Source organism: Panulirus ornatus, chromosome 66 (genome assembly GCF_036320965.1).
Source record: "Panulirus ornatus isolate Po-2019 chromosome 66, ASM3632096v1, whole genome shotgun sequence".
In the NCBI taxonomy this organism is placed as follows: domain Eukaryota; kingdom Metazoa; phylum Arthropoda; class Malacostraca; order Decapoda; family Palinuridae; genus Panulirus; species Panulirus ornatus.
This window is the reverse complement of record NC_092289.1, coordinates 21,216,651-21,231,317: the sequence shown is the minus strand read 5'-3', so window position 1 is coordinate 21,231,317 and position 14,667 is coordinate 21,216,651. Positions and strand designations below refer to the sequence as shown.

General features: G+C 36.6%; 1 protein-coding gene across 1 annotated transcript in view; it reads left to right on the top strand.

Annotated features, from left to right (window-relative positions):
• The window catches only part of Efa6 (Exchange factor for Arf 6), a 58,879-nt gene that overhangs the window by 359 nt on the left and 43,853 nt on the right, over positions 1-14,667 (top strand). The window contains 3 exon segments of the mRNA XM_071658421.1: positions 5,166-5,232; positions 9,835-9,888; positions 10,022-11,627. Of these exon segments, the coding sequence (XP_071514522.1) occupies positions 5,166-5,232; positions 9,835-9,888; positions 10,022-11,627 (1,727 nt within the window).

Sequence of the window (14,667 nt, the reverse complement as noted above, 5' to 3'; positions counted from 1 at the left end):
AAGAGAGCGCATCCCAGGAAAAGGGGACATGGCAAAGAATTCATATCTTTCCTGTAGCTTATTTATTTGTTAAATGATAGTGACAGTAATGTGGATGCTGAGGTCTAACCAATGCCAGTTTAAGTGAGATCTGTGTAACGGTGTTGTTTTAGTTTTGGTACGTGACTAAGTTAGATTTGCTCAGGTCGGGTTTGGCAAGTTATCTCCAAAGGTTTTACAGATATAATATTATTAGCAAATATATTTGCTATATTGTGAAGTTTAGTAACACCATGTGTATGTTTCTGTAAAACTGTATGAAGTATCTGCCTGAAAATGGAAATCTCTCTGTAGGGGTGAGCAACAATAACCATTTTTCTAAGAATTCGTGTCATATGATTTAACAAGTAGGCACTGCCATGAAAACATGGAAAGTATGTCTTCAAGTATGTTAGTAAAATAATTTAGTTGTGGATAATAGGTCCAGTATCTAAGTTAATGTACTTGTGGGGATTTGAATTTCTAAAACTGAGAAGAATTATATGTATCAGTGTAAAGTATTCAGTAGATAGAAATTGGTCTATCATAACATTTGATGAGAGGAAAAGTGATGAGGAAAATCTTTTTTAAATTATGACTCTAAATAACGTTATAAATCTATTTCCAGAATATTTGTGGCGAGGAAATTATTGTATTCTAAAGAGGGATTGGTAAATATAAAGGACCATATTATGATCTCTCTATGTTTTACCTTATTTTTACATTTGCTTCAAAGCAAAGGTGAAGATGGCTTTGAATCTCAGGGAAAATGTAAGGCTGAGTGATTGAAAACACTTGGATTGTTCACTCCAGCAGGCTTAAAACATAGCACTCCCTGGCTTTGCTGAGAGAAGTTTCAAAGGTTATGAGAGAAAAATTGCTTGACAGTGAATAGAATGCTTTCCCCTGAAATACAAAATTATATAACTGGTCTGAGAGCCTTGTTCAGACATCTGCTATGCTGTTACAGAGTACTGGTATTGGCAGCAAGACAGCAGTCCTAGATGCACATATAAATGAGTATATTTTTCATATGAATTCAGTTTTCGTTATTTTTTTTACATAGTTACAATATATACATAATTTTTGTGTTAGCACAGCAGATTGTTCGGTTATAGATTTTAGATGAATATTTATAGTGGTATTAAGGTGTATGGTTGAAGTGTTTACCATAAGCAACATTCTTACATATTTAGGGATACTGTCCCTTAGTAAAGGAATATAATTGTCTACAGCAGGGCTATTCAATTGCTTTAGGAGTAGGGCTGGATTATGAAACTCACATAGATGAAAGGGCCATACATTTATATTACCCCCCATTTTTTTCCTCAATACACATACAGAGAAAGAAACAACAAATTACAATTGATCAAATGTTTCATTCAGCTAATTAATACAGTTGGTCGCAATAAATATATGTGTGAAAGTTTGTAAGTACTTAAATAAACAAATTTCATTAATTCATTTTAATTTTACTGAGTCTGTCAAAGGGCCAGTGAAAAACCACTCAAGGCCTGGATTTGGCCCACAGGCTGCCAGTTGAATAGCCCTGGTCTACAGTATGGCAACAAATTGTAAAATGTCAAAGGTCAGTATTTAACATAAATGTTGGACAAAACTTCTCTCAGGAACTTTGAAAGGTGTGGACTGTATGCATTGAATAATAAAAAAAGAAGTCTCTTATTTACCCTAACCATGCCTCACAGGCAAGGTTAATTAACGCTTTTTAATAATTTCTGCTTGGGGTTGATGTTTAGTTATGAAGTGGTGTAGATGTGAGGAGTCTAATGCTGTTGCAAAGAATTGAGTGCCAAGCATGTTGAGGTGGGATTGTAGAGAGGATCTTTTTTCATTATGCAGGTAATGAGTGTTTGTGGCAGACAGGCATTCTGTGACTGTTCAGAGTGCTCTATTTTATTTGTTTTATAGAGTTGTTATAGTTGATTTTGAGAGGGTGGATGACCAGACAGTTGAGGCATACCCTAGGATGGACAGGATGAATTATTTGTGGAAGATGCTTAGGGATTCTTTTGTTCAAATCTGGCACAGTTTAGTATTTTTAGGGTATATAGTTTATGTGCTGATTTTGTATTTATGTTTTTGGAGTGGGAAGTGAATATTGCTTGTGTCATGTGTGATACCTAGAATAGTTGGTGCTTTGTTGAGTGGAAGTTCTTGCCCATTCAAGGTAACTGGAGGGTAAAGGTTGGATTTATGTCTTTCTGGGGTTAAAAGAGTGGTTGACAATTTTGTGGAAGTCTTTGGTCACACTCTTAACTGGACTCCATGTGGTTTCCCAGTGGGTAAGGGGTCACCTTCATCAAGGTTGTATCATCATCTTTGGATAAAAATGAGTTCAGTCTTGTGTAGCAGCTTCTTGCTTCAAATGAATCCAACAATACCCTGCCTACTACATGCAGCATACCCTTGAAGCTGCATGAACCCCTTAAGAGTGGTCCTAGGGCTATATAATCAAATTATATAAAGGTGTTACTGTACTCAGCCTGCAAATGGTAACACTACGAATGAGAATTCATCTTTGACGAGGCTTTAGCACCATCTGCAAATGGAAAAGAATGGAAAAGAATACAGCATTATTGAGGACCTTTGTGCCCAGATCTTTTTTATCTTGCCTTCCACTGGGAATGTAGTCACATTGTTGGAGGAGCTATAAGTGAAGTCCTAGGGCTACAGGATATTTATTTTTATACCTAATTGCTTCTTCTGCCTGAGTGAGGTAATGTCAAGAACAAGCAAATGACAGCCTCATTTATACACATCCACTCTCATGCTGATATGTATAATGTACTGAAACCATAGCCTACCATTCTCAGCTAAGCCCTACTGACCTTTCCAGGGTTTAACTTAACTCCTTCATGTGCCTTAGTTCAGCCCATTGACATGTTGCCCCCCTCCCCCATATACCATGACAATCTAACTAATTCTATTTCATGCACACCTCTCATTCTCCTGCACTATATCCTTATATCTTATTGTTTGCCTCCTTCCCCTTAATCCCTCTGCTTCTGACATGTAGATCCACTTAGCTTCCCTCATCTCAAAAAGTCAAAATCATTTCTGCACAACCTGGTCTGCTGTCTCAGTCAGACTGCACACTACTACACTTCCTTTTTATGCATCATTCCTTACATGATCAATCTATCTCACATCACTTCTTGTCCTTAGGCATTTCATTTCAATATGCCTAACCTCTCCTTTCTTTTTCATTCAGGGCCTAAGGTTTGCTTCCATACAACATGTTCAGGACCATCGTACCTTCAGATATACCCATCTTTGCCCTCGTAAACAATGACCTCTCTTTATGCACTCTCCCTGTTGCACCATGGACCTTAGCCCCCTTTTCCACACTGTGAATCTCCTCAACTCCTATTCACACCTAAAGTGCTTCATTTCCTCTAGGTCTTTCCCTTTCAGACTTACACTCATACCATTATGTCTCATCCTCCTGGTGCATCTCATTACCTTACTTTTTCTTGCATTTGCTCTCAACTTTCTCCATTCACATACACTTCTAAACTTAATGTTGATATGCATATATACTTGTGTGTATTACAGCATAGCATATATTGCTAAATTTTTTTTATATACATACAGTACTTAGAATGATCAGTCCAGAGCCTAGATGCAGTTATAATGCAAACAGTGCTAAATCCAGGGACCATCATACAACTGGAATTGAGAATAATGTACAAGCCTTGCTGTCAAATCGGGTATCACGCTCAGTAACCACAAACCGTATGTGCTGTCTTTTTTGTTGTGTTATGAATACAGTTTGTTGCTTTTGTGTTTTTTCTTTTTTTTTTTGCTTATTGCTTTAATGCTTAATTTTCTGCTGGTTTGCATTAAGAATGTTTAGTACTGTATTATCATTAGTATGATATTTATGGTTTATCTTAATATGCTTAAATGTTGCTTGCTTCTGCTTCCCAATTCAGAATTATGAATTATATATGTGTAACACAGAAGGAAATTGCCAATTGCTATAATGTATGCAGGGAAATCTTGAGGGGTCAGAAACGATAAGTACACATGCAGATTGTGCAGCATACTTTTCTAGTTGAATCATCTCTGTTTTGGAAAGAAAACCAGTTATGGTGTGGGTGGAGTAGCTAGATTACTTAGAGTTCAGATTAGAATTTATCAGAAAAGTCAGTGATAATAAGCTCTGATGATGAAATAGAATCAATTAGGATATAAAACCGATGGATAACTTCCAAGAATAATGTCCAAGATATTTTTTTGGTCTTGGTTTCTAAGAATGTTAGCTTGTCTGAAAAGGCAGCCAGAAGACAATAGTGACGTAATTAAGATCACTAGAAATTGGTAATATTTAATCATCGCTTGCTTCTTAAAAGTGTGCCAAACATCATAGTTCTGAAGTATGACCACTGTAATAGAATGAATGTGAATCATGTCCCTCATAATTCACACTTGCAAGAATGATGATGTATCATATGCTACCTGGGATACCAATGTTCTTTTAAAACTTGACTTACAGATATTTGAACATGCTATAAGCCTTGATGAGTAATTCTTAAAAAAGATTCACTCTCATAGCTTGATGAAAGGTGTGTGTTAGCTGGGACTTTGGAAACTTGCAGTGTTAACTTTGTAGTAGGTCTAGATGTTATCCATAACTTGTATGCCAGGTTATGGGTCTTAGTAAGGATTCTAAGAATGTCCAAATGGAAAATTTATATTTACAGAGCATTCTTTGTAAGTACATTATCACTGTACGACAGTCCTCCTTGCTCTAAACACCTAACTTCATCAAAAATGATTATATGTTGTCTGTGTAGATGCATGAAATCAGAATAAAGCTTCAAGATTTTAATACAAAAATTGATTATCCCATCATGTTTGAGTATTGCTTGTGAATGATGTATGAGAAAAAATTGATAAGATTATTTACATGAGGTCATCCAATATATAAAAGAAATGAAGGTAATCCTTAAGTAGGAGTGAGTCAGGAGTTAGATAAGCTGTTTACCAGCCACAAATTGTGCTTTATTCTTGTCCACTTGTCACTGTGTAATGAATCTGAGGTTAATCTTTTTACTGTCTAAATAGCATTTTCTATTGCTAATGTAAATTGGGGGTAAGATTTTATACCTTTTTTCTCACAGCTGGCTCCAGGTGACATCATATGGGAGGTCAATGGGCAAGAGGTTATCACATTCACCACAAAGGAAGGTCAGTCCACATTGCCATTAATTAGAACACCAGTATGGTCCTCACAGATAGTGGCCCAAGTAAAGAAGCCTGAGCTGTTTTTATAGACAATTTACAAGAGGCAAATAGTGGTCAAAATGTATTACAGGAATATTGTTTCAAGTTGATAGGGATACGAAGAAGTGAGCTTGGTCATCCAGTTTCTGGCAGTATTTTGATGTGATGTATGGTATTTTTCAGTGCATTTATATTTTGAGGACTATTGCTCATAGACTTTGACTAAGCTGAAGCAAAATGGTAGATGTTTTAGCCAATCAATATTCTCTATATGATAATCTTGAATAAAAGAGTAGAAGAATCATAGTAATGTGGAAGTAGTGAATAACAAAATTGACCACCTCTTGCCAAATAAAACCTCAGTTTTGTAACTTTTTAAACAGCTTTCAAATCTAAAGTTTTACCAGAAGTGAAGTAGTTCACCCTTCTTAGGAATCCTTTTCTGCAGTAAATGAATTTCACACTAAATGAGGTGTATTTTATTGGGGAATGAAAATGTCTAGATAGCCAACACTTCATTGATACAGTAACAAAATTGCTAATATTTTGCTTATTATTGTATCATCAGTAATCCTTTGAAAATTTAAAACTGAAAACCTAATTTAGAACTCAGGATTGAACCGAGATTATGTGGTAGTGAAACAAGCTTAATAGAACAGTTCACTGATCCTAACACATGTATGTGCAGTAATTATCCAACATTATCCATAAAGGATTTCTGATCAGTGGTGTTACTGTGATTCTGATGCACCACATGTTTGATTTTTTCTTTCCATTGTGTTACATACTATATGCATGCATAGATAATCAGTTTTTTTTTCTTTTCGTTATCAGTATGTCTCTGATAACAATATTCTTTAAATACAGTGTTGTTACTTTTAGATATATGTTGTGAAACATTTATGAGTCACAGTAATACAATTGGTACTCAGGACAACAATTTCCACATTTGTAGAATGCACGAATGATTTTGTGGCACTGTTATGGCATCCTGGCAAACGTTTTTGAATACAGTAGCAGATGGCTTTACATTACCCACTCTCTCTTTTCTTATTTACCCCACTTTCTCACTTCTTTCCATCAGTAGTTATGCATTTTATTTTCATTAATAGTTATGTATTATCAGATCTTTTTATCACTCCAGATGAAATAGTTGTGTGTGATATAGAGGATACCTGCCATTCATTTGTCTATTCAAACATTTGTAGATGGGCTTCATTTCATATGATAACTTCTGATCAATGGACTGGAATGAAACTTGATAAATGAGTTGCCCATGAACAGACAGGATGAATGTTGATGATCTTAGGTTAGGTAGATCAAAGATTTAGTCATTAGCTCAGGTGATCAGCCATTTTTCTAGTGGCTCTTGCTTTTATTGGTTTCCTTTGTAATCTTTAGGTGTTACAAACATTTGTTTTTCTTTGTAATGTACATGGCTAGAGAGTGCAGTTTACTGGGGACCTTTGTTTCTAGGGAAAATAGAAAAAAATTTTTGTTTCATAAATACAATAGCAATAATATTATAATGTATGTAACACTCAGTCACTTGATTTTGCTATATCATATGTGAACATATGGTTTAGATTAGTACATACTGTGTACCATTCTCCATTTCTCCTGTTAGCATTGTAGGTTGCAGATTGACACTTCCCTCTTTTGCTATTATTTTGTTTTATATATTGTGTAATATTTTATTTTTTCAACCTTTATCATCACTTCTTTCATTTAGAACCCATTAAAATTAGAGTGGTATGAATAGATTAAAATATATGTACCCTTCATTCATGTGACTGGCTATTGCTGTGGGTAATAGTTGTTAAAGCTAATATAGTCTTGTACAGTATCTTAAGTAATGATGCATAGATTACCAGTCGGTGCTTTTTGTGATTATAATTTATGCATTTTGGAATATCTGTGATTAAATTTGGGGATTTACATGATTCCAGTTCTTCTGAGTATATTCAGAATTTGTTGTTCTGTCCATTCTATTTTTCATTTTTTCTTTCCATTTCTTGTCCATTTAATTTGCTGTAAAATAATTTTAAAAAATTTTCACTTTTGCTAATGAACACAGTATTATCCCTGAGATAGGGGAAAAAGAATACAGCCTACATATCTCCTATATTGATAAAGGCAACTAAGAAAGGTGGAAGTGGAGATGCTGGAAATCCTCCTGTATTACTTTATAAAAGATGGAACAGAGGAAAGAGCCAAATGAGGATCTCTTTTCCTCTAAGACTAAGTCATCTGTTGTAGATGCAACTTTGCTTACATGGAAAATAGCTAACAAGAGTGAAAGAACGAATACATTACTAGTGATTTCATAATCTCAGTGAATATGAATAATCTCCCACCTCAAAATACTATCGTCTATCCAATTGCCTAACCTATATAGAGGTATGGCAATAAAATGAACAAAACGAATGAATAAGTTTTTCAACATTTAACATTTTCCAAATTTTTGCTATTGTGTTATGTTACTGTTAGATTTCAAATGAAGTATGAAAAGTGATTTTTTTTTCTCTCTTATATATGTTAAAGATAATATGAATCATTAGATTGAATGTTTGACAAGTAATGCAAGTCTTTGTTAAAAGAATAAGATAATGAAGTAGCGCTTTAATTTGATTTATGAAAGTTCAAATGCAGATTATGTCTTAGTGCTACATTCTTACTGGAATGTAACATATTTTATATCTGAAATGATGTAGAATTTTACAGTTGCACTATGTTGTTCTTATAATTGGTAAGTAGTGAGGAAAAAATTAAGTTTTGTACCATTTTCATTTCTGTTGGTAACAGGTGTGTAATTTTTTACTTGTGTTGGTTTTGTCTTTATAGTTTGCTTACATTATTGTTTAATATTCTTAACCGAGTGCTTCATTTAGCTTCATATATATTCGTAATTTAAAGCTACACTTGTGGTCAAAAGAAAATTTTCAGTTATATGTAATATTGTTGCATATAAAGCATTGCATGAAGCTACACTTGTGGTCAAAAGAAAATTTTCAGTTATATGTAATATTGTTGCATATAAAGCATTGCATGACTATCTTGTCTCTGTTTCCCTAAACTAGATGACTCTTTAATACTTATAATAGTGCTTAGTACCTTTCTGAATGGTGATTTATTGCTGCAGTCTTGAATTGAAATGTTACAGGTTTCTTGCAAAACTAAAGATACTTCACACATCTAATGACCTCTGGCTTTTAAATAGTAAATGAGTAACCACACATTTCATATTTTGGCATTTCACAAACACTTCAACTGTGGTCAGACTTATTTGTGATCATTTCCTTCAAAATTATCAGACTTCTTGTGTATTATTTTCTAAGCTTGATCGTATCTATCTTTGGACTTTGGCCCAATGCAAGGAAATTAATCACTGGAATATCATATACAGTACTCTTTCACCTGATATAAGATAAACTTAATGTACATTATACTTATGTTCAACACATAATTAATACTATCAGTTCTTCTCACATAACCTCTAACCCTGTATTGCAACAACCTTCTTTTGTTCTTACTACTGCTCTTTCTCTTTTCTCTTTTTTGTAGTCTTATTTGGTAATTAGTTCTGTATTACTTGTATGATATCAGTGTGCTGTAATTGTGTAAGAGACTGTTTCAAAAACTTCTTTTCTTTTCAACCCGACATAAATTCATTACCTTTTAAAATCAGACATTTTTCATAAGTATTTCGAAGTTTTAAAACAGTATGCACCCTAAAGACAGATAACTCTGAAGTACCTAATCTATGGAACTAGAACTTTGTGGAAAATGTAATACATTACTTTTTTGTGTCCACCTTTTGCTACAGCTGTGAGGAAATGTAAAGTCACTTACATTATTTATGAAAATACTATATAAAGTAATAGACATGTATAAAGGACTGGAAATGTGTGACTTTCACTCATGTTACAGGTAAAATTAGCTTACAGAATTCTTTAGCAAGTAATTTGAATATTTGTCTTTGATCTTCATTACATAACAGTGTTGAAATGTTCAGCAAATGAAATGTTCAGGGCAGCCTTTGTATGTGACATCTCCTTTTGAGTGCAGGAAAAGACCTCTTGAAATAGATAGGCTGACGGAATCCATTGCAAAGGTAGTTATGAGCAGTGTTATTTAGTAGTGATTGATGTTACTGGACTTTGTCTGCATGTGATTTTACCATGAGTGAAAAGTCACCTTCAGTGAGGTTGTATCATCTTCAGTGGACAAAAAGGAGTACAATCTATTCGAGGAACTTTCTTTCCACAGGAGCCCCTTATTTTCCTGTTCCAGATTGAAGTGCTGGTTTAAAGATGGAGGAGTCCCATAAAAGGGGTCCTGGGGTTGTATAATTAGTTAGTTGTTTAGTTCAATAATGAACAAGATTCAGATTTAAATGAACTAGTAACCTTGCATAAAAGATGATTTGGACGTAGTTCTTAACTGAACAATAACTTAATTTTTTTCATGATTTCTATATATGATGGATTGATACTAGCATCATATCAAAGAGGCAAAAAATGAATTTGAGATGTTTTCAGTAACAGTTATTCTTTTCTTTGGCAGTTCTCAATTGTCTTCGCTTATCAGCTTCTGAAGTGACATTAAAACTGAAAACTGGTAAGTTATCTCTATTTATTTCCTTCTTTTAAATGTTCAGGTGGAGATTACTTCATGTATACTTGTCTTCTGTGCCAAAGAGATTTCTTTTGTCCAAAAACTCTGATTTTTCAGTTTCTTTATCTTCCAACAGATGCGGCAATTCAGCAGCGTGTGCAGCAGTACCTGGCTACTCCAGACAATCCTGATGTCTTACGAACAGCAATTACACAGGATGACTTGCAGGGAGTAAAACAGATCAAGGCCAAAAAATCTTCAAGCAGAACACCTCCTGAGCAATCATCCTCGACACCACCTTCCCTGCCAAGTCCCACACTTTCTGATGCCTCTGATAGAACATCCATCAGTCATGGGTCAAACCACACTGCTTCTGAGAATGGGTTGCATGTGAAAGATAGAACAACAAAAGAAAATGAGCGCAACAAGCAGAAACCGAAAAGTGAAGCATACTTGATGACAGGTGATCTTATCTTGAATCTCTCACGGACTTCCCATGATCCCAGTTGGCTTCCCCAGCAGAAAACTGTTGATGATTTGCGAAAATCAGGTAGCTCGAGTGTTCCCACAAGTCCCAATGAAACAGACATTTGTGGTAGCAGGTTAGCCAAACATGAAGTGGGAAGTCCGCATAGTTTGTGTTCACCAGTGTCTGTTGATAGTAACGCTAGTGGTGTGCAATTTACTTACCCCCCAACTAGCACTTCTGTAAGAATATCCAAGTCGGAAGATCAATTACAGTACCAGAAGGATAATATGTGTGCAGTTAACATAGAGCTTGATGATGATGTGACGTCTTCACTAAACACGCTACTAGATACATGTGATGATGATAGCACTTCCCCTGTTCCCCATGAGGACCGTGACCGGCGCATTGTGTGGACCTTTAATGCCCCAACTTCCCCTGACAGTGTTCATTCGAGTCATGATTCAGACAGTCCCCTGATCAGGTCTCCCTCCCCCACCTCTCCCCAGTCTCCTACATCCTCCATGCAGTATTCATGTAGTGGAGTGTATGATAAGATGTGTAGTGGACGTGATTCGTTAGGCAGCTCAAACAGATCTGAGAATGTTTGCTCTAACAGCTCAAGCTTAACTAGTCCGGACACAGATGTGCCTGATGAACTTGAGTGGGATGATACAACTCCAACCTTGCATATACCTTCTGCTTATGCCAACAGTTTTAGTACCAAAGATTTGCTTCCCAACGGTCACAATATGGGTGGTATAATGACTTCTGAGAGTAGAAGCGTACTCTCTGATAAAACCAAAGTAAGGAAACAGGATGAAAATCGTATTGTGATCAAAGTGGAAGGACCTGATAAAAATAGTAGCAGAAAAAGACCTCAGCAATTGCAAAAAAGTGGTGAACCAATTCATCATGAACCTCAGGACAGTTGTGATGCATTGCGTGATCCTGATTTGACCCCTACTAACACTCGCCCGCCCACCCCTGGTTCAGGCACCCTCTCCCCAGATACCCTTGCTTATCAGGAGTTGCGTGAATCTGAGGATGAAATTACATGTCTTTCAGAAGAGGATGGGACAGGCAAGGCTTCCGTACGAACCTCAAGCACCACCTCTCCTCCTCTCAGCGAGGATGAGTCGGATATTGACTCATTACACAGCTTCCACTATAGTCCAAAGGCTGTAGATATCCCTTCTGCAGTCAGATTGGCAAAACGACTTATTACACTTGATGGTTTCAAGAAATCTGATGTTTCAAGACATCTTTCAAAAAAGTAAGATATGTGATAAATTTACTTATTTTGAATATTTGCTTTACATGAAAATTTTATTGTTAATATATATACTTTGAAATTTATGATAGTTTTGAAATGTCAAGTATAGAATAGGGTACTGCATGTATTGATATTAGAATGGTATGTCATATGGTAAGTTTGTAATGGATTCTCATTGCTGGTAATTTTTGCATTATCAGTCATATTTTTTTCATTAACATGGGTACTTTTGATAAATTGTGTTTTGAAATGATGCATATAGGGTAACATACTACATTTTGTGATATTCAAATTGTATTTCATCTGGTACTATCTATCTAGACATCAGTGTTTCTGACATCCGTTCCCTTCGGGAACTCCCTCAGTGGAGTGGCCATGGCAAAAGAGTCTCCATACTGGTGAACTTCAGTGCCTCTTTTTAGCCTTTACTGCCTCACCCTTGACAGACCAGTGGGAGAGGGCAACTCTAGTGCAGTGTTTCTAGAGGCTTTTACCTAATGTTCCTACCAACAACATCTACCTAATGTGTCTACGTAATGGTCCAACCTACTACTTCTACCTAATGCTCCCATTTAATGTTTCTGCCTACTACTTCTACCAAATTCTCTCACTTAATGTTCCTACTCACTGCTTCTATCTAATGCTCCTGTATAATGTTCCTGCCTACTACTTCTGTCTGTTGCTTGTACCAATTTGCCAAAAGGCAGTACTAGCATATAGCGATCACTAGAGGAAAATGTAGAGAGATGAAGAAAGAGTAGTGTGAGTTAAGTGTTGTTAAGGGTTATGTGTGACAAGGAGAGTATGTTTATGGACAGAATGCCAGCAGTCTAATATGTGGATAAGGCTGATTACAACACCTAAATATCTTTCAATTTTATTACTTTGCATGTAAGCACTATTCCTGTTGTCTGTTGGGGCTATTATGGGAAACAAAAAACAAATCTATAGTAATTACCAAAATCAATATAGTTTAAAGACATCAGTTAACACAAGTATGTATGCAATCTCTCCAGAAAGTACAGCTGGTGCTTGCAGCTGGTACTGTAATCTGTTACCCATTCATAATTACTTATACTGCATGGGGAGAGAGTTTTATGCTCATGAGGCCCCATTTTTTTTTTTTTTACACTTCCTATCATACAACCTTTTAAATTTCTGTATGCTGTTTGGAATCTCTGGATTGATCATGCCCTCTTTCAATTTATTCCATCCTTTCATCACTCTTTTTTTTTTTTTTTTTTTTTTTTTTTTTTTTTTTTATACTTTGTCGCTGTCTCCCGCGTTTGCGAGGTAGCGCAAGGAAACAGACGAAAGAAATGGCCCAACCCCCCCCATATACATGTATATACATACGTCCACACACGCAAATATACATACCTACACAGCTTTCCATGGTTTACCCCAGACGCTTCACATGCCTTGATTCAATCCACTGACAGCACGTCAACCCCGGTATACCACATCGCTCCAATTCACTCTATTCCTTGCCCTCCTTTCACCCTCCTGCATGTTCAGGCCCCGATCACACAAAATCTTTTTCACTCCATCTTTCCACCTCCAATTTGGTCTCCCTCTTCTCCTTGCTCCCTCCACCTCCGACACATATATCCTCTTGGTCAATCTTTCCTCACTCATCCTCTCCATGTGCCCAAACCACTTCAAAACACCCTCTTCTGCTCTCTCAACCACGCTCTTTTTATTTCCACACATCTCTCTTACCCTTACGTTACTCACTCGATCAAACCACCTCACACCACACATTGTCCTCAAACATCTCATTTCCAGCACATCCATCCTCCTGCGCACACCTCTATCCATAGCCCACGCCTCGCAACCATACAACATTGTTGGAACCATTATTCCTTCAAACATACCCATTTTTGCTTTCCGAGATAATGTTCTCGACTTCCACACATTCTTCAAGGCCCCCAGAATTTTCGCCCCCTCCCCCACCCTATGATCCACTTCCGCTTCCATGGTTCCATCCGCTGCCAGATCCACTCCCAGATATCTAAAACACTTCACTTCCTCCAGTTTTTCTCCATTCAAACTCACCTCCCAATTGACTTGACCCTCAACCCTACTGTACCTAATAACCTTGCTCTTATTCACATTTACTCTTAACTTTCTTCTTCCACACACTTTACCAAACTCAGTCACCAGCTTCTGCAGTTTCTCACATGAATCAGCCACCAGCGCTGTATCATCAGCGAACAACAACTGACTCACTTCCCAAGCTCTCTCATCCCCAACAGACTTCATACTTGCCCCTCTTTCCAAAACTCTTGCATTTACCTCCCTAACAACCCCATCCATAAACAAATTAAACAACCATGGAGACATCACACACCCCTGCCGCAAACCTACATTCACTGAGAACCAATCACTTTCCTCTCTTCCTACACGTACACATGCCTTACATCCTCGATAAAAACTTTTCACTGCTTCTAACAACTTTCCTCCCACACCATATATTCTTAATACCTTCCACAGAGCATCTCTATCAACTCTATCATATGCCTTCTCCAGATCCATAAATGCTACATACAAATCCATTTGCTTTTCTAAGTATTTCTCACATACATTCTTCAAAGCAAACACCTGATCCACACATCCTCTACCACTTCTGAAACCACACTGCTCTTCCCCAATCTGATGCTCTGTACATGCCTTCACCCTCTCAATCAATACCCTCCCATATAATTTACCAGGAATACTCAACAAACTTATACCTCTGTAATTTGAGCACTCACTCTTATCCCCTTTGCCTTTGTACAATGGCACTATGCACGCATTCCGCCAATCCTCAGGCACCTCACCATGAGTCATACATACATTAAATAACCTTACCAACCAGTCAACAATACAGTCACCCCCTTTTTTAATAAATTCCACTGCAATACCATCCAAACCTGCTGCCTTGCCGGCTTTCATCTTCCGCAAAGCTTTCACTACCTCTTCTCTACTACAGTATAAAAGTGAGTTATATTGTTTTTAACAAATTTCCTCATTAATTTTGATGTGTCCTCTTGTTCTG